Here is a 23,768-nt window from a genome sequence, read left to right as displayed (position 1 = left end):
CACATAAAGATCCAGGTCCAGAGTATACACAAAGATCCAGGTCCAGAGTACACACAAAGATCCAGGTCCAGAGTATACACAAAGATCCAGGTCCAGTGTACACATGAAGATCTAGGTCTAGTGTACAAAGATCCAAGTCCAGAGTACACATGAAGATCCTGGTCCAGAGTACACATGAAGATCCAGGTCCAGTGTACACATGAAGATCCAGGTCCAGGATACACACAAAGATTCAGGCCCAGGGTACCCATAAATATCTATAACCAAACTTTCTGCTCCTAATTTGAAATTCTTCAATGCTTCATTAGAGGAAGCATACTTAATGATTTTTTAAATTTTTAAATCTATATGTATTGGAATTGCACATATGTCTGTGCAACACTTGCACAAGCCAGAGAGGGTATTGAATCTCTTGGAACTAGAGTTACAAATGGTAATAGCTGGGAATCAAATCCTGATCTTACCCACTGAGTCATCTTGCCACCCAAGAAGGTGCATATTTTAATGTTAAAACATATACTTCTTTTTGAGACTAGCCTGGTCTACAAGAGCTAGTTCCAGGACAGGCTCCAAAGCTACAGAGAGAGAAACCCTTTCTCAAAAAACATATATATTTTTCTTTTCATAACATTTTATTGTTTCACATATGTATTATTTACTATTTATACTTTCTCATAACTTTGGATAAAAAGAAAAACTTTTAAGTAAGAAAATTTAATTTCCAGACTAAAAATAAAATTTTCTGGATTCATGTAGTCACATCACTTCATAATGGATTCTGAAATTCATGCATGAACTTGAGCGAAGCCCCAAACTTAAATGCTCCTCCTCCGTTCTTTCAGGCCAGCCAGCTTTCTCTTCACTTACTCACCATCATTTACTTCAGTCCATCTCTGCTGAAAAGTCTCCCTGAATAAAGATGTTAGTTTTCCTCTCAAGCCAGAGTGTGTAAACAGGGATACACAGTTCTTCTGTTTAGCCACTGTTCCTATGTCTGCGTCCACTGATCATGGTCTTTGTCCTGCTGCTGTTTCATGTGTCTATGTCTTTGATATCCTTTTGCATAAATATTCATCTACCCTAAACATGAAAGCTTAGAGACCAGGGAAGGAGTCTTCAGTCTCTGGTGCTTTGTGATGAACTTAAACACTTAAAAAATCAGTTCAATAATATATAAATTAACTAACACAATATAATTCCTAGATTTATTTTGATAACAGCTAATTTGTGCATCATTTTCACATACGAGTTTCAGAGACTCTGTGCAAAGTACTGCCATGTATTGTGATTTAACATTTATTAAAGAAAAAACCCGTGGACAAATACTAAAGATAAAAACCTGAGATATCACATGCAACAGCAAAACCACTCACTTCCTGGCTTGAAAAGGCCCAACCACCTCTAGCCTCACTTCTTCTCCCAAGGGCCCTCTTTCTTGTCCAGAGTCCACCAAGGACTCTATGATTCATTCCAGCCAGCTGAATGTGAACCCTGCCTCTCGAACCAAAGGCTCTATTCAATTGGACATTGGACCACAACATAATCAAAATCCCCATTAACAGTCATGTTACAAAAGTCAGACAGTCACCAGCAGTCCATACAATAGCATGAAAAGATGGTGGGAGGACAGCTTGTAGCGGCCACAGGAGAGAGTTCATCTACGGAAAAAGATTGGAAGTAGGAAAGGTAGCCATAGCCAGGCCTAGTAGCCCAGGACTTGAATCTCAAGAACTTGGAAAGTTGATGCAGGGGGATGCAAGTCCAAAGATGCCTGGGCTGCAGAGTGAGTTTGAGGCCAGCCTGCAGAAATGACCCAAACACAAAGGAGGAAATGGGAACGTAGCTCAGTGCTGGAGTGCCTTCCCAAATCGATAAGCTCGTTGATAGGAAAGGTGAAAACTTTCCGTTAGCTTTCTAAAACATCACAGAAAGTGGGAACAACTTATTTCAGTTTAATATATTTATATTGTATGTTGTTTAAAGCAAGAGTGAAGCAGATTCTTTAGAACAGATCCAGCTGTTGAGGACACATTTTTCCCAATGATTATTCACAAACTAGATTTAGAAAACTAGGTCAAAAAGCTCAGCCAAAGAGAAATATTACTGTAACTTCCTGGCCACAGGCCCTCTCAAGAATTTCTGAAGCATAAGCCTAAACCATGAGAAAAATGTTTGCAAAAACATCACTGTGCTTGATTTGTGAGCCCAGAGATAGCTCGGAGAGTTGCTCAACTTTATGGTAGATTTAAAGACACCCATATATACACATAGACACACACACTGTCATTGTTCAGAAGTGATGTCCCCCACCCCTTTTTAAAAATAAATTCATCCATTGGCCTGAACTTGCCCAGTAGGCTAGACTAGCTGGCTAGCCCTAGGGATCTACCTGTCTCTGTTTCCTTGGCACTGAGATTCTGTATAACTCCAGATCTGGCTTTTTAAATGTCACTTCTAGGGATCCAACTTATAAGGGTCCCAACTTCACCAACCGGGCTCTACCATGAGCCCTTATGGAAATAATTAATTAACTAATGCATAATGTAGCTCACAGAGGAAAACGAAAGGACTGAGGTACCACCCACCCCTTCTAATGACCTGGGGACCTCCCAGTTGTCCCCACCTCTCACTTGCTCCCACGTTTTAAGGGTTCCACTACCTCCCAGTAGCACCAAGCTGGGGAGACCAGGCCTTTAATATATGAACTTCTAGAGGACACAAAATCTGGTTAGAAATCCATATACATGTTGTAGCATTTTGTTTAGTGATTTTACTCACGGAGACTCATAGTACCAAAGAGCAAAAGCATCATCTTGAATCAGATAAAATCCTACAAAATGTTTATATGAAAATTTAAGAGGCTGCCTGGGGAGATGTGTCAGTGGGTAAAGGCTTTCTATGCTAGCATGAAGACATGATTTCAAATCCCTAGAACCCACCTAAAGCTGGGCACAGCAGCAAGCACCTGTAACCTTGGCACTCCTGCTGTGAGAGAGAAGGTAGAGACTGGAGAGTCCCCAGAAACTTGTGGGATAGCTGGTCTGGCATATGTAGCAAACAAGAGAACCCTGTCTCAAAAAAGGTGGGAGGGGAGAACTGAAGACACCAGATGTTTCCCTTTGACCTCCACACTTGTGCTATGGCATTCGGTTGCACACACATGGACACGTACACATACACAAGCATGTAAAGATAAAGAAAACATAAGCCACAAATCCCTGAGCTCCCTGGTGTGAAGTATGTCACTCAGCTCCTCACATGGTCTTTTCACTGTCTCTTTAGGTAACTAGTAAGTTTTCTTTACAATTTAAACCAATCTGTTGTTTAGATTCCTGGGCTACAATAGAGTGTAAAAAAGTATATTAGCGTCATACTAATAACAGAGAGAAGAGATGCCCAATATGGAGAAAAGTAATTACCAAAAAGACAAAATGATCTCTGAAGGCAGAGGGAGAGAGAGAGAGAGAGAGAGAGAGAGAGAGAGAGAGAGAGAGAGAGAGAGAGAGAGAGAGAGAGAGAGAGAGACTTTGGAACACACAGCACTAAATGGGGCATCTCCATCAAACCCTACACCTTAGAGCACCCTTCATAAGAGGGGGTGGAAAGAATGTAAGGGTCAGAAGGCCTGGAGGACCCAGGAGAACAAGGCCCTCTAGATCAGCTGAGCAGCTCATAGGAACTCGCAGAGATGGAAGCAGCAAGCTCAGGGCTGTACAAGTCCTCTGCATATGTGTAGCTTTCAGTGCAGCATGTTTGTGGCACTCCTGTGTGAACAAGAGCGTCTCTGATTCTTGTGCCTTTCCTTGGGGCTCTTTGCTTTTTGTTAATTTGTCTTGTCCAACTTTGAGGTGATAGATTTTATTTTAGACGATTATATTTTACTTTGTTCTGTTTTGTTGTTATGTCTTAAAAATCCTCTTCCTCTTCCTTCTTCTTCTTTCCTGAGACACAGTCTTACTATGTAGCTCTGGCTGTCCTGGAACTCACATGTAGGCCAGTCTGTTTCTGACCTCCAAGAGATCCACCTGTCTCTGCTTCCCAAGTGCGGAGACTAAAGGATTAGACCACCAACCAGGCTCAAAACCTATTCTTTTCTAATGAAAGACAGAAGGGAGTGGATCTGGATGGGAGGGCAGGTGTAGAGGAAGGGGAAACTGGGAGGAGCAGAGGAAAAGGAACTGTAATCAGGAAATCTTATATGAGAAAATAATCTACTTTTAGTAAAATTGGAATCAGTTTGGATGCTCACCTTCCTGGACCTGGGGGGAATTGGGAGGACCTTGGACTTCCCATAGTGTAGGGAACCCTGACTGCTCTTTGGCCTGGAGAGGGAGGGAGTGGGGATGTGGATGGAGGGGAGGGGAGGGAAGTGGGAGGAGAGGAGGAGATGGAAATTTTTAATAATAATAATAATAATAATAATAATAATAATAAGAAGAAGAAGAAGAAGAAGAAGAAGAAGAAGAAGAAAAGAAAAAGGAATATTGTGATCCAAAATATATTTGATTTAATTATTCATTTTACATTGATATGGTTATGTGGTATGTGTATGTGTGTGGTATGTATGTGTGGTGTGTATGTGGTATGTGTATGTTATTTGTGGTGATTGTGTGTGTGTTATATGTGGTGTGTGTATGTGGTATATGTGTATTATATGTGGTGAGTGTGTGTGGTTTGTGGGTGGTATGTGTGTTACATGTGGTGAGTGTGTGTGTGTGCGCATGTGTGTGTATGGTATGTGGTGTGTGTGTTTGGTGTATATGTGTGGTGTATGTGTGGTATGTGTGTGTCATATGTGGCGTGTCTGTGTGTGTGTGTGTGTGTGTGCTCACAGCACATGTATGGAGGTCAGTGGACATTTGCAGGAGTTGGCTTTTTCCAATCGCATGCAGGTTGTCAGGCTTACAGAACAAGTGCCCTTTATTGCTGAGCCATTTCACCAGTCCTTTCAAAGGCAAGCAAATTTTTATTTCTAGTAGAATTAATTTCTATTAACATGTTAAAAAGACCTCCACTCCTTTCTTCTCCTTTCTCGCTCACAATGAGACCTATGATGCTAAGTGTGTTTCTTTTAGCTTGAGCCAGGAGAAAGCTCAGTGTCTGACTTCACACACGTTAGCCCCATGGCCCTTTATAGCATGTGGCTTTCTTCCTACATACACTGTGACCTTTTTTGATCTTGACTTTTATTACTTTTCCTACACGTCACAATTTTGTTACTACTTATCTTTCACTGTTATTTTCATTTATTATTTGTGATTTGTGCCATTGTTTGGGGCACTGGATCTTCATGGCAAAAGACTGAATATATGTAACTGAATTCTCCTAAGACCGTTCTGCTATGACTTGAGACAAATGGGCTGGTTTCGCAAAGGTCACTGCACCATACAATTAAGTTGAGGACTCACTGAAGAATAACCAAGCCTCTTGCAGCTAAAATGGCATTTCTAAATGATAAAAAATGCTAAGTCCTGAAATAGAATGCCTTGGGACTTTATCTCCTAATCTGCTGGATCTGGCGACTGAAAGGTTAATGCAAGCTATACATCCTGAAAATTGAAAGTTAAATTCCAAAAATATTGAATATAATCCCAGGAAATGCACAGCACAAAGGACAGATAAAAAGGAGCACAGCTGCCAGTGACTTTAAAATGAGGGTGGCTGACTGTCCTAAAGCCACGCCCTCTGCAAGCCAACACCACACACAAACTATCCTCCTTTTGCTGTTTTGTGTTCGGCTTACACTGATACGGTTCAGTTTAAGGAACTGGTATAAGTTACCACAAGGAATACAGCTTTTCTTCACTTTGTTCTGGCTTTGGAAACAGGGTGTCAAGTATCCCAGTGAATTGATATAAAATTGAAGAGCCCATATGCAGAACCCATGATGGTAATCTGCCAGCTGTGCAACTCTTTCACGTAAGTACTATGTATGAACAAATATTGTAGTAGCCTATATTTTCAAACGCGCACGCACGCACACACAGAGCACACCTTTAAAACAGAAAAAAATTACCATATCATAATTGTTAGGTCTTAAACCAGGGTTAACAGAGGTACCTATTTAATATTTCAAAGCAGATGTGGCTGCCAGGTTCTCCCAGCATCCCCCAGTCCCTACTGTTATAGGGTCTGGCTGGCACACCACTCTACCCTAAGTTACTCCACCCCGGGGGCTGGGCTGCCCTTCCCCCAGCAATCCTTTCCTTCCCTATATAATCCAGGCATTGTGGTTACCTGGCCCCTTGTTCATCTGCCCTTTACCCTCCTTGCTTTCCCTCCCCGCCTCTCTTCTCGTGGCCCTGTTCGGGATCACGTGCACTCTGAACTCTCCCAGTTATCCCTGCCTCAGGCTATCCCTTTTATCTACAATAAGCCTCCCCCTCTACCATACCTAGGAACAGACATGTACTTCCTTTTATTTTTTTCTTTTATTCAATAATTAGTGCCCAACCGAGGGGAAAAAAATCTATTTATGTCACAACAGTATAACAGGAAATGATTTGAAGCTAACCCTTTTTATTCTTGATACTATTGTTATGTACCAGAGGCTGGCCTTCACACTGAAGCATCCTTCCAGCCTCAGCCTGTGGACAGCTGGGATGACAAGTGGAAGCATCGACATCCAACTTCCGAAGCTAATCCTTTCTTTTCTTGATGCTGTTGTTATGTAGCCGAGGCTGGCCTTGACATTGCGGCATCCTGCCAGCCTCAGCCTGTGGACTGCTGGGATGAAAAGTGTAAGCATCCACAGCTGACGCTAACATATTACTTAATTCAAGGACGTGCTTTTAAACTAATCTTCCTGGAGGCCTTGAAATCTGAGAGGCTCAGACAATATATTTGTACAAATTATATTGTCATTTTGCAATACTCTTAAAGAGACTGGGGACATTTATCGAACTAGCTGCCCATATATGCTTTTTATTCCTGCTATAGCCTGGAGAGACATCTAATTATACAAACAAAGGAAACTTCTCACACAGAGAGGCTTCTCGATATATAGATTTTTGGAGATATGCCACCCAGACCACAGCTCTAGTGGCCACCCCATAAACATAAACAGGCCCAATTGAATTGACAGGAGCTGTCCTAGATCAGCAGACTTGGCAGGGAAGAAACCAGACCAGACAGCCTAATCCTTCCATATAACGAACATGGGTTTCAGAGCCGGAATGAAGACATTTGCCTTCCCTTTGCTACCTTTAATCAGAAAGAAAGCTAGAACCCCCAGGTCTCAGCTCCTAGTCTGGTTGCTTTTCTCCACATCATAGGGATACACAGCTATAAGGTGGTCCATGTATTTTGCCCTTTTCTTCCCATAGGCGGATTGAAGCATGGAGGTTTGTGTAATTACTCGACAGACGGCAGCCATGTACAGCCATGCACAGGACTTTGTGTGAATGTCAAAGGAAGGGAGGAAGAGAGTGTGTTGTCATGGAGATATGGAAGCAAATTACGAGATGAGAGAAAGTTGAAACCCATTCTACTATCTCAACTGTTATTTATTCTAGTAATAAATCAAGACATCCTTGTCAAAAGCAATGTAGCATGAAATGGACTAAAAATAAACCTCACAATCCAATCAACACTGTCTTCTAAACGTCAGAATCTTCTAAATGGGATGCTCCATTGCGCATTCAGTTCTGCCACTGCTAAAATTTCTATATGAGCATTTGTGCGTGCCTTCTCTTTGTTCAAATTCCGTCTTAACATTCAGCATTAATCACCAAGGTAGATTAAAATAGAGACAGCGTTATCTAGGATACCATTTCATGAGTAGAATAGTCTCTAAACTCATGACAGGCCAGAAAAGTGAAACGAGTTTGAGGAAGGAAGGAATCGTTCCCAGAGAAGGGAAATGACAGCTTCCCGGGGCATTAAAGAGTCCTGGGGCGGTCTTCAAAGGGAATGTCATTCAAGCCAGGATCTGGCCAGAAAAAGAAATAGCTATCTAAAATCCTATAGCTGGCAACACAGATCCAAATGTTCTGTGACAGGAATTGGTGACAGACTTTAAACTCTTAGTTCCACACTGGAGCGCCAGTGTTCCCCAAGAAAGGCATGACCCCTTTGTAGGGAACTTTGCACAGTGGAGTTAAGCAACAAGATAATGCATTTTTAGAAACATATGAGCTGTAACAGATGAAGTGGAACTGTGCTGGTCTTCTATCTCATCAAACAGTTCGCTCCTTTCCAGACTCATAGATTCAGCTAGCACAGAATAGGAAAGCCCTCAGAGAGCGCAGGAGATAAGCTAGCTTTGCTCAAGGACTCATGAGTGGTCTCAGGGCCAGTTTGATAGCAGAACCAAAGCTTTTAAATTTGAGGTTTTCTTCTTCTTTTATTAATTTCCTGGATCCCAGCACTGATAACCTTTTCTCCAAACAATAACTTTCCACCAAAAATCTAATGTGCTTTAGAGATTTATAGTTGGAACACTGGTTTTGTTTCGAGGAATAATGATACAAAACAGAGTTAAAACTTTCGCTGTAGGATGGGGTCCGACTACAGAAAATGCCCTGCCTTCTGTTTCCGTCATTGGAATGTACTGTTAGACCTCTTTTGTGCCCATGTCTGTCTTGCTCATGCACGTCCTGTTTCCTAAATCATGAACACTCCTAGAAGCTGGTGAAAACTCAGAAAGCAGATTGGAATTGAGTTCCTATCATGAGAGATGGAGGGAAGAAAAACAAACAAACAAACAAACAAACAAATGTTTTTAAAAACAAAACAATGCAGAAAACCAACCCCAGAATGTTTGGAGTTTTGAGAAATTTGAACTATGAATATTTTGTGAGGCTTGTAAATGGAATTTTGGGTACAGAAATTTGAAATAAATTTACTACTAATTTTCAAATATACTTACATATAAAGAGTCAATGCTATTTAAAACATACAGTATGTAAGACCTGAAGACTTATTTTTTTTATATCTGTATATTCCAGAAACTATTACTGAGTTGTTGGCTTCCCCACCCCTTCTTTGGTTGTTACCCTCCTTTGGGTATATTTAGTCCCAAACTGGGGGGTAATGTGAACAGTTCCTTGTGCTCCCACAAAGGGGCAGCATAACATGGAGTAGGAGGCAAAGGTGAGGGCCAGGTTCTGGGCCAGACTCTGGAATTTTTCTGATTTACTCTGACAGACTAGCCATGGGAAGGTGAAGGACCTTTGCTAGCATCACCATGAGCCGAAGCCCCGCCTCCTCCTGACCCAGAAAGCTGGTGGTGCTGAGAGACAAGACTCGGTTAGCTCACAGTCCTCAGTCTCTCACCTGCTCTCTCATCCATGGGTATCAGTTAGGCTCAGTTAGCTCTGATGATAGTCCCCAGTCTCTCATCGCCTCTCCCCACCATGGGTATTAGTACAACGTCAGCCAAAGGCTCCAGGACACATCAGGTTACCTTCCAAGGGAGTCTCCCCAGCTGTGGAGATCATGAAAGAAGGTTGAGAAAGGCCGGGATCTGGGTAGATGATTTGACAGTCAGTCCTAAGGTACCATGTCCTAGCTGTGAGTCCCAGCAAGTTGCAGACCATCTTTACACAACTTCTCTCATCGGGGATTTGGGAATGATGCCACATATATCCTCACAGAAGGGAAGCTAGCACTTGGGAACTTTCCAGGTCACAGAGTAAATGAGAGAACTAGAGCTAAGTTCTTTTTACTAAGGCCTAGTCATTCTGCAAAGGAAGAACCGGGAGGTTTGATTCATTGCACTTATTCCTTACCTACTTACTCACATCCTTATATCTGCCTTAGATGGCACATCCTTCTTACATTGTTACTTAGGCCCTTACATCCTCCTTATATCCTTACATTGTTCCCTCCTCCCTGCATCTTTACAGAGGATGCCTGCCAATGAGTTTCACTCTGGAGCCTGGGGCTTAAACACCAAGAAAATACATTTGGCCATTTGTACTGCTACAAAGAATGTTTATTGTTGACATTCACTTTTGTTTTCTGGAAAACTTTCTACAAAGACCTCAACACTACAACATGCACTTAGGAATGAGAAGACTTTACCACAGTCAGCATTTCACTTTAAATAGAATTGACCACACTTTTCTTTAGTACATCAATTGTAAGATCCCACTGTGAGTCATCAAGAATCTCACCTTTTACAGCTGATTGAACAAGAAAATGTTTTAATCAATCTTTTCGTGTTCATGTCGGCAAATTCTCAAACATGAAAATACTGGGTAGTTTTCAGAATCTTTTATATTGGGGGTGGGGAAGGATACTTCAAGCTATCCAGGATGAACAGAAGAAAAACGATTTTTGTTGATATTTCTCAAAACAACAACAACAACAACAAAAAACAAACAAAAAAACCATGGCACAAGGGTGAATCATCTGACTTGACCCTTGTAAAGCTGTTAAAAGATTTGTAAATGCAAAGGAATGGGTTCCGCAACTCCTGTCTCCCCATGGCAAAGGAGTTACCTCTGGGCAGCATGGTTAAGGGTCAGCTTCTGTAGCCATATTCTCTGACTAGATTCTGGAATCCCCCTGCTGCACCTCAGACCCTGCGGCTTCTCTGGCCCTCCTTAACGTCACATTGGTCTTGATTCTCTTCTCTCCCTCAAGGCAGATGTAGGGACATAACTGTTAGGGCCACAACTCAGTGATACAGTGCTTGTCCAGCATGTGCAGGGGCTTTGGTTCAATCCTCAGGACCATAAGGTTTTAAAAAAGAAGACAGAGGTACTGAGGGTCCCTCTCAACTACTACCTGGGAACACAGATGTCCATGTACAGCAACTGCAAAGCAAGGGATACTGTTGTTTTTAAGAAGACTCAGAGACTCAGTTCTGGTGGCTTGTTTACAGATAGGACTTAACCTTGGGACATCCATTTCCCTCTAGGAATTCTGTATCCTTTAATTTTAGCAGAACAGATATGGGGGAGGGGGGATCCATTCACTTAGGAAGCCAAGATAAAGCTTCTACTGCTGATATCCGCATTCTTGAGCCAGCTCCCAAAGCGCTTCTCCCAGAGAATAGGCACGGGTCTGAGGCTTGAGCCTATGTTCCAAATACTAGAGGAAGAAGCTCAGAGGTGACTAGCATCAAAGTCCATAGATAACTACTGTGTGACCTACATCCAGATACTTGGGCTCAGATGCACAAATGTCATGCCTCCTACATCTCTGCAGGAAGAGAGATACAGAAACCAGATGGAATGTGAACTATTCCGTAAGGAAGTATGCTCACACTGCGTCACCCTGGAGAGAACTTGGACTTGGCCTGGATTGTGGCTCTGCAAGCCCTCTGTGTAAAAGAGCAAAGAGGAGGAAGGGTGGTGTACAGGAGTATGCAAGAGACAGGCACGGATCTGGATGAAGCAGATCGCCACCGAGCCCTCAGAAGGCTTCTAAGAATTTCACCTAATTCTCCTGCAGCTTCTCTATAGTTCCTTTCGTGCTGGCCTTCTACATACATCACACCTTTCTTCTAGCTCATTCTACTAATCCTTACATGTAGACTCAGTTTTACCCAACCCTTCTTGCCCAAATGTACAGAATAACTACATATCCAAGCTACTGGGAAAGGGAAAATGAAAAAGGACTATTTTAAATTTTGTTCACCCATCTTGAGAGTGGTACACCTTAACTGGGCGGAGACGGTAGATTCAGGAGCTGGCATATTAGAAAGAGTGGTCCAGAGATGCAGAGAACAGGATGCTAATATACCACAGCATACCTATGACCAGAAGAAGAGTTTGGAAAAGCCCAAAGGAACTCTGGATATCACACGGGGCCACCTCCCCCTTCTTGATAGAGTCAGAGGCTCATATCCAGGTCTGCTCCTCCACTTGGTGCCCAGTGCAGTTGGCAGGCAAATGTGGCCTCTAAATGTCACGTGTTCAAGGAGATCAAGTGTTCCAAGGCTGTACTTCAGTTATGAAAAATGCCACTCCCCACTGAAGCCCTCCCTCCCTATTTTCCTCAGCACGGTCCTTGAAAACAGGCTTTACTTTATTCTTATTTTTTTTAAAGGAGGGAGAGCATTTTGGCTTAAGTGCACCTTGGTTATCTTTTCCGAAACTGGAGATACAAGCCTCAACTTTTCAGAACGGTCATGAGAGTGAACACCTAGTATAACGGCTGTCCGCTGCCTCATCCCATGTCTGTAGATGTCCTGTGCTCCTCTCTGGCCATCTCTTATAATGTAGGCTCTTCCTTACCCACCTTCTCCTTGACAGAAATCCTGAGAATCAGAAACTCACTGTCTCCTTGAGGACAGGAGGTTATGGTGGAGAGAAGGCAGCAGAGTATGGGAAAGAGCCTAAGAAATACTGCAGCTGGTGGGCACCTCTGCTGCTAAGGTATGGCTGACCTAAGGAGAGGGTGACCCTGGGTCCGAACTCACACATCTGTGCCTGTCTCCATTCCCTCTGCTGTGCATTGGCTGCAGTCTAGAGGACTGCGGTATATTCAGCTCCTTACCTTGAGAGGCACAGCAGCAGGTGGGGCCGGGCAGCTCTGGCTGATCTGAACGGTCGGGCAGTATCTGAAGAGGTGGGCTCTTGTTGCCAAGACTGTGGTACCTATTCCTTCTCCACAGTTCTTCTCAAGTACCTCTTGGGTAGCAGTCTCCCTCCTCTGGATTGCCCATTTGCCCCTGGCAGCACCAGAGGACTGGCTACTTTGTGGAACCGAGAGTTCAGTGACCTTCCTGGCTTGTGGGTCCATACCCCACAGGTCTTCATGGGCAGAAATGACTGGCCAGTGCTTCCAGCCCATAGAAGGACTGCTGCTTCCATCATTCATTGTAGGAGCTGGGCTAGCAAGCCTGCATGGCAATTGTTGTGGTTGGCCAAGTTTCCTAGAGGCAGGGGCCAGGCAACGCCTACTGTGCGGGGATCCGCAGATACCACCCGTCCTTATATCCAGATTCTGGAGTTGTTCTCTTTCTCCCTTCTTTTCCTTCAGTGAATAGCAATTGAAAACAGCTGGTCTCTGTGTTCCAGGGCTTTCCGCTGGCAGCAGGCTCAAAGGAGAAGTAGCTAAATCCTGTGCACATCTGAGGTCCCAGCAAGCCAAGAAGCCCGTCCTGGGACTTGGGAAAATGTGTCCCTCCTCCAGGCCCCCTGGGGCTGCTGTTGAGGCTGCAGTGGCTGGTGAAGGGGCGGGGAGAGTTAGGGTAGCCCGGGTAGGGGGGGCCTGCAGCTGGATGAAGAGGAAGGAAGTTTTCATCTGCTGTTGCTGAGGCTGCTCGGCCATTTCCTCCAAGGGAGCGGGGCTGGTCCTCGCCAGGGTTTTCGACCTCAGTGTCTCAGCAGCTGCAGGCAGACATGAGTCAGCTCCATGGTTTCACCAGCAGCCTGTGGAAGGAAATAACACACCTTTAGCACCCAGGGGGAGTCTCCAACGAGTTGGGGGCCAGAGAACTGTGTTTGCTGGAGAACTGGACTCTGCTCAGAGTCACAAAACAAACAGATTGGTGGTAGAAAATAGTCTACAAGCGACAGATGTGTGTTTGTGGGGCAGGGGCCTGCCTGTGTCCAAACAGAATCACTTACCTCACTTTTTACTGTTCATTCATTGTTTAATCCTAGATTCTCTTAACTATATCTGTGATTTGGAGTCTGATCTGAGACGCTATGTGGTTTACAATGAAACCTCCTGTGAACTTTGAAATGGACTTGCAATCTCCTTTGTCTGTATGTGTAAGGCAGTTGCAAACAATCTAAACCTTTTTCTGAAGCTCTTCTTTGAAGACAATGATGCCGTAGGGGTTCTCATGGTCTCATGATCCGGGCCAACGCATTCAGTACTATAGTTTGAATGTGCTGCTTCCAAAATTGATGTGTTGCTGAAGTGACTGAGAGGAGGACCTTCTGGGAGGTAACTAGATTCTGTGACCCACCACCCTGGGCTTGGACCACAAGGAAGCTCCCTGCTAATGACTGCCCTGGTGCCCACCATGGTGGGGAAGCAGTATAGGTTCTGGCTGGTGTACTAGAGCCTTTGGAAATTCTCAGCATGGCTGGTTGGGATTCTAATGTGGATTTTCCTATCATTTCAGAGGGTTTGTTTGTTAGTTTGTCTGTTTTCTATTAAGGTTTAAGGATGGGCAAAGTATGCAGGGTTCATAGTATCCTACAAAAGAACTTTCTTTGATATTGTAATCATTCAGTAGTTTGGAAAGAGGTGAGCTGCCCGTAATAGGAGGAGCTGTCCCTCCAATAAGGTGGAGGATTTAAGTGAGAAGGATGCACTATTATGTATTAGCTTCCCAAGGTGCCAGCCACTGCACCCAGTGCTTTACAGACCATTGTAACATGCAACATAACACAAACCTGTAAAGTAGAGGACTCTGTAGTTAGGGGACAGGTGGCTCCTAGACATGATGACTTTGTACTGCACAAGTAGGCAAGGCTGGAAAGATACTATGTGAGAAATTTCACAACTCCTTCATCTCTTCATAGTTAGAAGTCCAAATGTCCAGCATTCTAGTTAAAGGAAGGATTGAGGAAACCCAGATAGTGGCAGTGGTGGGCCCAGGACCTTCCTCTCTGCTTTTTACTTGTGGACTTCTTATAGGGTGACAGATACTGTAGTCCTAAGCTGTGTCACCTGGGATACAAGACGTGCAGGAAAACGGATGGTACGTGGGAGCTGGTGGTAGGGCTGGCCTCAAAGGTACATGGAGGAGACCTCCATGAGAAACCATTAAATATTAGGGGGCTACTAAAGGAGCTTTTCTTCTGGGTAAGAAGTACGGGGAAGGTACCGAGAAACAATGGTTATTACTAGATATAAATGGTATTGTGATTGAAAACATGCATTTCAATCACACAACAGACAAGCATTCCTCAGAGTCTTCCTTCTACTGGGTGGCTGTGTGACCCTGGGAAAGGTAATTTTTCTTTGTGAAGATCAATTTTCTCTAAGATTAGCTAATAATGCCTAGTATACACGTTTGCTATTTATGTAGGGATTAAATGACACATTGCACACAAACCCTCAATAACTATTAGCTTCTCTTGGAATGTCTCCAAATATTGAAGTCTTGAAGAAATTTGTTTGAGCAGCAAAACAATAAAAAGATCATATACATGGGTATATACATCTCCCATACATGTATGCACACATATGCATTGTTTTTGCCTACAGTTCGTGGCTGTTTGCATGTTTTTATGTTTCCAGTCTGACAAGCCTCTAGGAGCAGAGGAAGTACTTGGCATGTGAGAGTCAGGAGTGGATTTGGGGTTAGGAGACACAGGCTTGAGTTTTGGAGTAACCATCCATTAAGTGTGACTCATAGAAAATCACTGAACCTCGGTGGACTTATTTATAACACAGCAAAATGAATGTCTATCCTTCCCACTTGACAGAACTCTTTTACAGGTCAAATGGGATAATCTGTGGGAAAGTCATTTGTAAGCACAGAATTCTTAAAGTTGTGATGTGTTGTTACAGTAGTATGTAGTCACAGATATAGGTACACACACCTCTCTCTCTCATTCTCTCTCTCTCTCTCTCTCTCTCACACACACACACACACAAACACACACACACACACACACACACACACACACACACACACATACCTCTGTGTCTACATGAGGGTTATTTTTGAGAGAAGATCTCCAATAGCCTAAGATAGCCCTGAGCGTAGGATGACCTTAAACTCTTGATCTTCCTGTTTCTACCCCACAAGTGCTGGAATTAACAGGCATGCACCATCTATAATAATATAGTAATATTACTAATACTTCCAAGCTAAATCACTCTCTGTAGTTTCTATGAAGTCCATGGTTTCACTGCTTTGGAAAAAATTCTAAGCTAGCTTCCTATTTTCCTGCCACCATGTCAAGATTCATGCAATGCAGACAGAAATGACATATAATTTAAATGACACCATGTCTTAGCTAACGGTGATAGTTTCTTCTCCACAGTTCTAGAAAGAAAAAAAAGAGTTCTAGAATCTTCTCAAGGATAGAGAAGGAGGACGCAGTGTGTGAGAATATCAGTGTACACTCTATTCCTCCTCTTCAACCTGTCGCGACTCTCTGAAGGGCAACACGGCCCTGCTATTGGGAATACAAAGGATGAGCAGGGGATATGGAGTCATCTGCTCTAAGTCACACCATTAGTGAGGGCAGAAACTGATCTTTCCACCCAGGTGCAGCTCTTTCTGCCCCTCTTTGAGGGGAAGACGTCATCAACACAGTGTATTCAGCCATCTTCCTATCTCCAGGGGCAGCATCCACTGCTCACCTCACACTCTCTAGGTTTGTTTCCTAAGTACTTCTAGAAACATTCCACTCAGTTTCAGCTCAATGGTATGATATTGTGCCCACCCGGTTCTCATCTGTTTCCTCAGAAGGTGGCACCCCCTGTTGGTGTTCATAGCAGTTACATTGGAGCCCTCTGGAGTCCCTGAGTCCAGTTTGGTTTACCTTGTCCCATACGTACAGCTTGGTAGGACCAAAAGGATGCAGTATCTGGGGAGCTCCTCATCAATGGGGATAGAAGGGTTATATTTGTAAAATGTTTGCAATTCCTGATTGATTGATTGATTGATTGATTGATTGATGGAGAGATAAAGCTGAGTTGGGGTCCAGTAAAAGACTGTAAAGAAGTGAAGGAATAGGATGCAAGGGCATGGGATATGGAAATAGAATAAAAGATACAACCCAGGGGATCAGAAACACAAGAATAAGCACTGAGCACTGACTCACACCTCAGCAAGCGGGCTTCAGAATCCTCCAGAATATCCCATCTACTGGACACCCATCCTCTTTCAGGACTATAGTTTAGCTTCTTTCCCATTATGAGGAACATAGTGAGTTTGATGTGGTGTTGATGCAACCTGATAGTGATGGCGATTGTAGCTACTGTCTTTGGACTTTGTGATGGTTTAAAAGAAAATGGCCCCCAAAGGGCACGGCATTGTTAGGATGTGCGGCCTTGTTAAAATAGGGTGGCCTTGTTGAAGAGAGTGTGTCACCGAGGAGGAAGGCTTTAAGGTCTATTTTGCTCCAGCGTCACTCAGTGTGACACGGAGTTTCCTTCCTGTTGTCTGCAAAATGTAGTAACCTCAGCTACCTATCCAACACCATGTCTGCCTGCATGCCACATGCTTCCAGTCATGATGATAATGGACTGAACCTCTAAAACTGTAAGCCATCACCCCAATTAAATGTTTTCCTTTATAAGATTTGCTGTGGTCATGGTGTCTATTCACAGCAATAGAAATCCTAAGACAATCTTCTATAACAGCATGCCATACATTGGCCGACATAGAAATCCTAACTAAGACAGTCTTGTATACAACATGCCATAGATTGGCTGATGTAGAAATCCTAACTAAGACAGTCTTCTATAACAACATGCCATAGATTGGGTGACGTAGAAATCCTAACTAAGACAGTCTTCTATAACAGCATGCCATAGATTGGCTAACTTATAAACAAAAAGTTACTTCTCATGATTCTGGGGATGGAAAAGTCCAAGACCAACCTGGAAGATTCTCGACAGGCGTCTTTCACTTTAACCTCACACGATAGAGAGGGCACGGGCTCTCTCCTGGGCCTCTTTTCCGCCACTCATGACACAACACCTCCCAATGGCCCACTTCCCATTTCCATCTCCTCTTGTCCCCAGAATGTGGCACATATTACATTCTGTGTCTCAGAGTCACCGGCGCTGCAGTCTGCAGACCTGGCACAGAAATTACACAAATGCAGGAGCAGGCCCAGGCCTATCAGGATCTGACAGCCGCTCCTGCCATACCGTCTCATTCCACATCAGTGTGTCTAGGAGCCACTTTATCTGCCATGGATAAGGGATCAGGAGAGGCTTTTCAAAAATCAAGTTTCCCACGTCCCTGTGACTCCTCAACCTCCCACTCTGTCCACTCTGGCCGGAGTGACGATTTTCTTGCCTCTTTTCAAAGGTCAAGACCAACTCATGTCATCAGAGATGACACCATGTCTGGGACCCCTCTTGCAATGATTCGTTATGGAAGAACCAGATGGCAAGTCTTGGAAAATATTTTAATTAGGAAGTCTTTCCTTTCCATCCTGTTTCTATTTCCTCTCCTACCCCTGCCCCACCCCATGCAGACACTGGCATGTTCTTAGTGATTCTTTGTGCCTTAAATTGATATATGCCTCCACTGGCATCTGATCAAACAGGCCCATTGCTTTTGAAGTAAGTGGGAAAAAATGTTGAACCAGACAGAACCCTGGACCAGAAGGAGATTGAGCACTCTGTTGTGTGTCCTGCACAGATGTCCACACGCCCCGTCCTCTGGAGGCCTTAACATGAAGGGGGCACTGGGTGTTAGCAACCAAGATTCCGCAGCTGGGTAGAGGTGAGCAAGGCTTTTCTACAAAGACAGACTGGGGCTGCGGGGCTGAGAGTGTGGTTGAAGGACTAAGGCGGCTGCACTCTGTGCCAACCAGACTCTACCTCCTTCACCTCCCTTCTAATAACTGCAGGTTGTCGCCTGTGAGTCACTTCACACAGCTGTGAGTTCCCTGGAAAGAGCAGTCACAACAGACAGACAAACAGAAGCTGCTTTTACAAACACACCTTCTAACTATTTGGGGGAAAGTGGGGCACCTTCCATGGAACTTGGCTATGACTGCATTTTATTGTGTGCTCTCCCCCAGCCAGGTAAACTCTCATGCAGCTGGAGGCTTCAGGGAAGCAAGGCCCAGAGATGAAGGACGTTGGCTAGGCTAACCAGGGACAAAGGCAGCACTGTGACCTCTTGTGTCTGGACTCCAGAGACCCTGTCAGACCCTTGTCTGGGTCTCACCAGCCTCTGCCGCGATCCCTTTGCTCCATTCCTCACTGAAGCCCATTCCAATCAATTCTATATCTGCTTTTATGTCAGCTTAGGAAGACTCAAAGTGGGCCATTTTTACTCTCTGTGGGCACCATAGCCCAGAATTGGCTTGAATCTTCCCTGTTTTCTTCACTGTTTTTCTGCATAGAGACAGGACAGTTCCTCAGGTCCACTATTCAAATCCTGTGTGTCCATCATCGCTCTGACCTCTCCCTTTTCCTCCCTCCGACTGCCTCCTGCATCTTGGAAGAGCCTAGCACCCGGGAGACCATCACCAGCCACTGGCTCTCATTAGCCCCCTCTTTTCTAGAACTTTCTTTCAGCCATCATTTTGATGCCAGTTTTGTTGTGATGAAGAGAAGAGGGAAAGAGAGAGGAGAAGCAGAAACAGAGCTAGAGCTGTCAACATTTCCTTTTTACTTATCCTGAGTTATACTTAAAACTCATCCAAAGGATTTTAACATTGCAAATGTCTCTCATAAGCAAAATATTTGGCTCAATTATAAACTCAGAATTGAACTGCATGTTGGCAATTTTTTATATGTATTACAGATAACACAATTCACTGAAACACTATCAAACTGGTGTATTTAACTGTATGAGTATAAATTCGCATACAAGATACAAACACGTGCGATAGAGTAGTGTTTAAAGATATGTGAAACGGGTTTTCTATTTGTGTGTCTTCCTGCTTGTGGAATCCAAAGGGCAGAATTAGGATTCTTTCTTGACCACTTTCTGCCTTATTTCTTGAGACATGAGATGTCTCTCTAAACATGGAGCTTGCAAATTGACTAGGCTGATTGACTGGGCTGACTAGCCAATAAACTCTTGTCTATGCCTCCTGGCACTAAGATTTTAAGCACACATCGTCATATCCAGACTTATGAGTGGGCTGGGGATCAGGTCCTTATGCCTGCACATCAAATGAAGAACTATTACAAAGAATAAGTGGTTTGAGCAGTTTCTTGTACCCGGTACCCTCATGATTAGGATGTAAAGAGAGACTCTGAAGCTAACTTGTCCCCGCAGCAGACACAGTAACAGGGAAGGCACAGGCCAGATGTCCACACTACCATCTGCCACCATCTGCTTCCCAGCAACACAGAGCGTCTTGGTTTCTGGGAGAAGAAGAGGTTGCATGGAACACTCAGGCATGGTGGGGTGAGTCACGCTAAGCAGCACATAAGATAGAAGCATGAGGCTCCCATTTGCCTCTGTCTGGCACCTTAAGAAAGTTCGACACCCTCAAAGGGATACAGATAGGCTATGAGCATGTGTGCTCATCACAGATGCTCTGCCTTCTCTGGAAACCTGGAAATAGAAGAAAGGCCTTTTTATCTTCAAAGAGTAGGGACAGAGGACAGAAAGCAATACTTGGAAGTAGGACTTGACCACAGTGATCTCCACTAGGCTATTTAAATGACGTAAAATGGCTCTTTGGTCCATTTAACACACACATATACATTAGACTTCTTTCTTTAAGATCTTTGCTTGTCCCCTAGGGTCAAATGGATTTAGAAACTGGAGGCTAATAGACTCTCCCATAGGATGAAATGTTAAAAGTGCCAGGAAGGCCCCCTGGGCCTTCAGTTCTATGATCTACTAAGGGGCCAAAGAACCAAAAGTTCTACCCCTGTAACTTCATTTGTCTAGAGTGCATATTGTTCTAGGTTAAGCAGCAGATTCTGCTTTAAAATCCTACTTCCTCAGTGGTGATCTTTAGGCCAAGACTGGCCCACAAATGCCTAGACCACAGGAAGTGATGAACTGGCGGGAAGTCTTCTGGTCATTAAAAGCATGCTGTCGGATAGGATGGAGAGGTCCTGTCTCTTCCTCTTCTTCTCATGTCCCGGCCATGATGTGAGTAGTTATTTTCTACCTTGCTGCTGTGCTGTCAAAAGCAGAAGGGCCAGTCAGTTGTGGATGGAAACCTCTAAAACCATGAACCAGAATTACCGCTTTCCCATATATTGATTGTGTTTCAAGTATGTGTTGCAGTAATGGAAAGGAAGGAAGAGAAAGCCCCAATACCTTTCTTATTCGGGTGCAAGTGAATTTCCCAGGTTACTCCTGTATCCGGGTTGTTTAACCATTGACATTGTGATGTGTTGTCATCTACCTAGCTGCTACCTGAGACCTGTGAATAACATATTAAGCAAATGTAAAAATGTGTGGCCAGTCACATCCATAGCTATTCTGAATCCCATGTGGACCAGAGCCTTGGGTCTAATACTTTAGTTGATTGACCAGATCCAACTATTCCTATGATGGGGTGGTAGCAATGGGAGAATGGGGCACACATGCCAGGTGTAAGCCTTAACAGCACCCAATATCTTAGGTTTACTGAAGTCAGGAAGGTGGGCAGCAAAACTCAGCAGTGTTAGTCTATAGGACTCGGGGTTTATAATGACAGCTGGGGCAGGGAAGTAGACTTCCTTTAGCTTTTTTTTCTTCAACTTTTAAAATACAGTCAATGATTTTAAAACACAAAGAAAAAAAGGAAATAAAGGAAGAGAGGCTCTGTTTCATTCTTTCAAGCTCCTTTAGTTACGAATAATTGCATGTAAAAGAAATACCCGTGTGTGTGTGTGTGTGTGTGTGTGTGTGTGTGTGTGTGTGTGTACGTTACCTGGGTGCAATTGCTTTTTGTTGGTTTTGCATTTAAGGTAGAAAACAATAATCTTAAAAAAATCCAACCAAGTCAAAAACCATGAGGAGCAAGACCTGAGGTGACAATGTGTACATTCTGGTCTCTGGTCACAGAGGTCCATCTGAGGGGCCAGCAAGGATAGTGTTGGGGAAAGATGGAGAGGGAAGCAGCCATCACACTTGGTTTGGGAGGCTTTCATTCCTAAGGAGCAACTGGACCAGTTGCTGTTCCCTGCCTGGGTAATCTTAAGCAACTTAGATTTTCTGACCTTCTCATCTATGAATTATGACTGTAACATTATCTGTTTTTTTTTCTTTTTCTTTTTTTTTTTTTTTTGGTTTTTCGAGACAGGGTTTCTCTGCAGCTTTTTTAGAGCCTGTCCTGGAACTAGCTCTTGTAGACCAGGCTGGCCTCGAACTCACAGAGATCCGCCTGCCTCTGCCTCCCGAGTGCTGGGATTAAAGGCGTGCGCCACCACCACCCGGCTAACATTATCTGTTTTACAGAGTTGCAGCAAACACTCATACTTAAGAAAGCAGTTTATAAAATAGATATCATGGATAAAGTGAGTTATTTTTCTTAATAATCGGCTTCACTCAAAGTTACAAAACATCTTGCGCAGATGGAGTCTCTAAAGAGACTCTGAGTAACTCAAAGCTTAGAAAATAAATAGTAATTACATGGTGAAGGAAGATGAGAGATTATTTATGCCTTCTGAGGCAATACACACACACACAAAGAGACCTTGTGGCCTATGATTTCCAGGGCAGGCTGGGGCCTGCAGACCCACAGGGAGGCAGGACTGTGAAGAGGGGAGCCCAGGTGCTTTGACTTGGGGCAGGCAGTGACAAAACCCCATCTGGGAGGCGTTGCACACCTTGTTAGGGAGCTTACGATTTACACCCAGAAACAATATTTTCACTACTGTTATAAACCTGATTACTATTATATATAAATGCATATTTAATCTATTTAATAAGCTTACCTTTTAAAAGAGTTTCTTCACTTGTTCAGTTTCTGAGGGTGGTGACTTTCACTGGTAAGCCTGATTCTTTACATAGGATTTCAATTTCAATGGGCTTTGTTTACTGAGACAGTCTTGCAATAGATCTCAAGTTGACCTTGAACTCATGATCCTCCTGCCTCCTGGATTTTACAGCCATGTACCATCCATGCCCAACTTTCAGAATCTATAGTATGCTACTCTGTTTCATGAATTTTCAAGAGCAGAATGTAATCTGCCATGTGTCCTTAAGATCTTTGACCATGGCTGTTTTTCCTGAGTCCCACTCTCCCTTTTCCAGCGCTCAAGGATTTTCATTTCCTCAATGAACAGTAGGAAATGCTGAGGAACCGTTGTTCAGCTCACTGTCTGTCCTTGCTTGTAAATCTCCCCATGGCTTTATCAGCATTTCCTCACCCCTCCTATGCTGGGCAAAGACAGCCTCCACTAAGACTTCTCTTTGCAGGAGAAGCTGCTTCTTCTCCTCCATGGATGAACTTGACATCAATAATGCAGCCCAAGCTAGAGGCAGGCCTTCTACACCACTCCTGCATGCCTGTCCTTGCAGCCCCTCCTTGAACCAAATGGCACTAGTCTACCAAATCAAGGGAGTCTACTGGACCAAGAGTGGAGAGTTACTAAGGGCAGAGCACCAAATGTCCCAGTGCCCAGCTGGGGACCCAGGTCACACTGCTATATAGTGCATCTCCGTCTATAATCTCATTCCAGAAGCATTAGTTACATGCTAAGGGGACATCCTTAATGTATTTTTATAGTTATATAATAACACATTAGGAATGTCCATTGGCATCCGTCTGTGAAGTTTACTAAGATTTACTTCCTTTCTTAATGCTAGATGCCAGACTACATGGGAATTAATATAATGCTGTGTCCTCTTAATTAAAATAGAAACAAACTTATTCAGCTGCCTTTCACAGTAGTTCAGTTTGCCCTCCTCTCTATTCTCCGTATTTCTCTGGGTTCTCCTGTGCCAAAGATAATCCAACGGGTGAAAATGGAGGAGGCAGAAGCCCGAAGAGCCCAGGGAAGGGAAAAGAGCAGAGGCGGATGCTTTTAGCAGGCTCTGGACCCTGCCTCCATCACAGGATCTCCTCCCATCCAGTGCTCACTTTGCTGAAAACTTTTGGATAATAAAACTGCTTCTGAACAAAGTGTCCATTGAAGCCTGTGAGAGGTGGACCCTGGCATGAACTCAGTTCAAGCCTTGTAAGCCTTCCCCACCCCACCCCCTTGCTTATCTCTCCTGGTGTTCCAAGAAGAGCTGTCCCCCAAGTACCTTG

The 23,768-nt window shown here is 43.9% G+C and overlaps 1 protein-coding gene across 1 annotated transcript in view; it reads right to left on the bottom strand.

Moving 5' to 3' along the window:
- Window positions 1-23,768, bottom strand: part of Psd3 (pleckstrin and Sec7 domain containing 3) — a 548,735-nt gene that overhangs the window by 443,361 nt on the left and 81,606 nt on the right. The window contains exon 2 of the mRNA XM_038324926.1: window positions 12,451-13,328. Coding sequence (XP_038180854.1) covers window positions 12,451-13,227 — 777 coding nt within the window. The 5' untranslated portion in view covers window positions 13,228-13,328. The remainder of the gene's footprint in view (window positions 1-12,450; window positions 13,329-23,768) is intronic.

The sequence above is a fragment of the Arvicola amphibius genome, chromosome 4, assembly GCF_903992535.2.
Source record: "Arvicola amphibius chromosome 4, mArvAmp1.2, whole genome shotgun sequence".
NCBI classification, from domain to species: Eukaryota; Metazoa; Chordata; class Mammalia; order Rodentia; family Cricetidae; genus Arvicola; species Arvicola amphibius.
The sequence above is the reverse complement of the archived record's forward strand: the minus strand, read 5'-3'. Positions and strand labels throughout refer to the sequence as shown.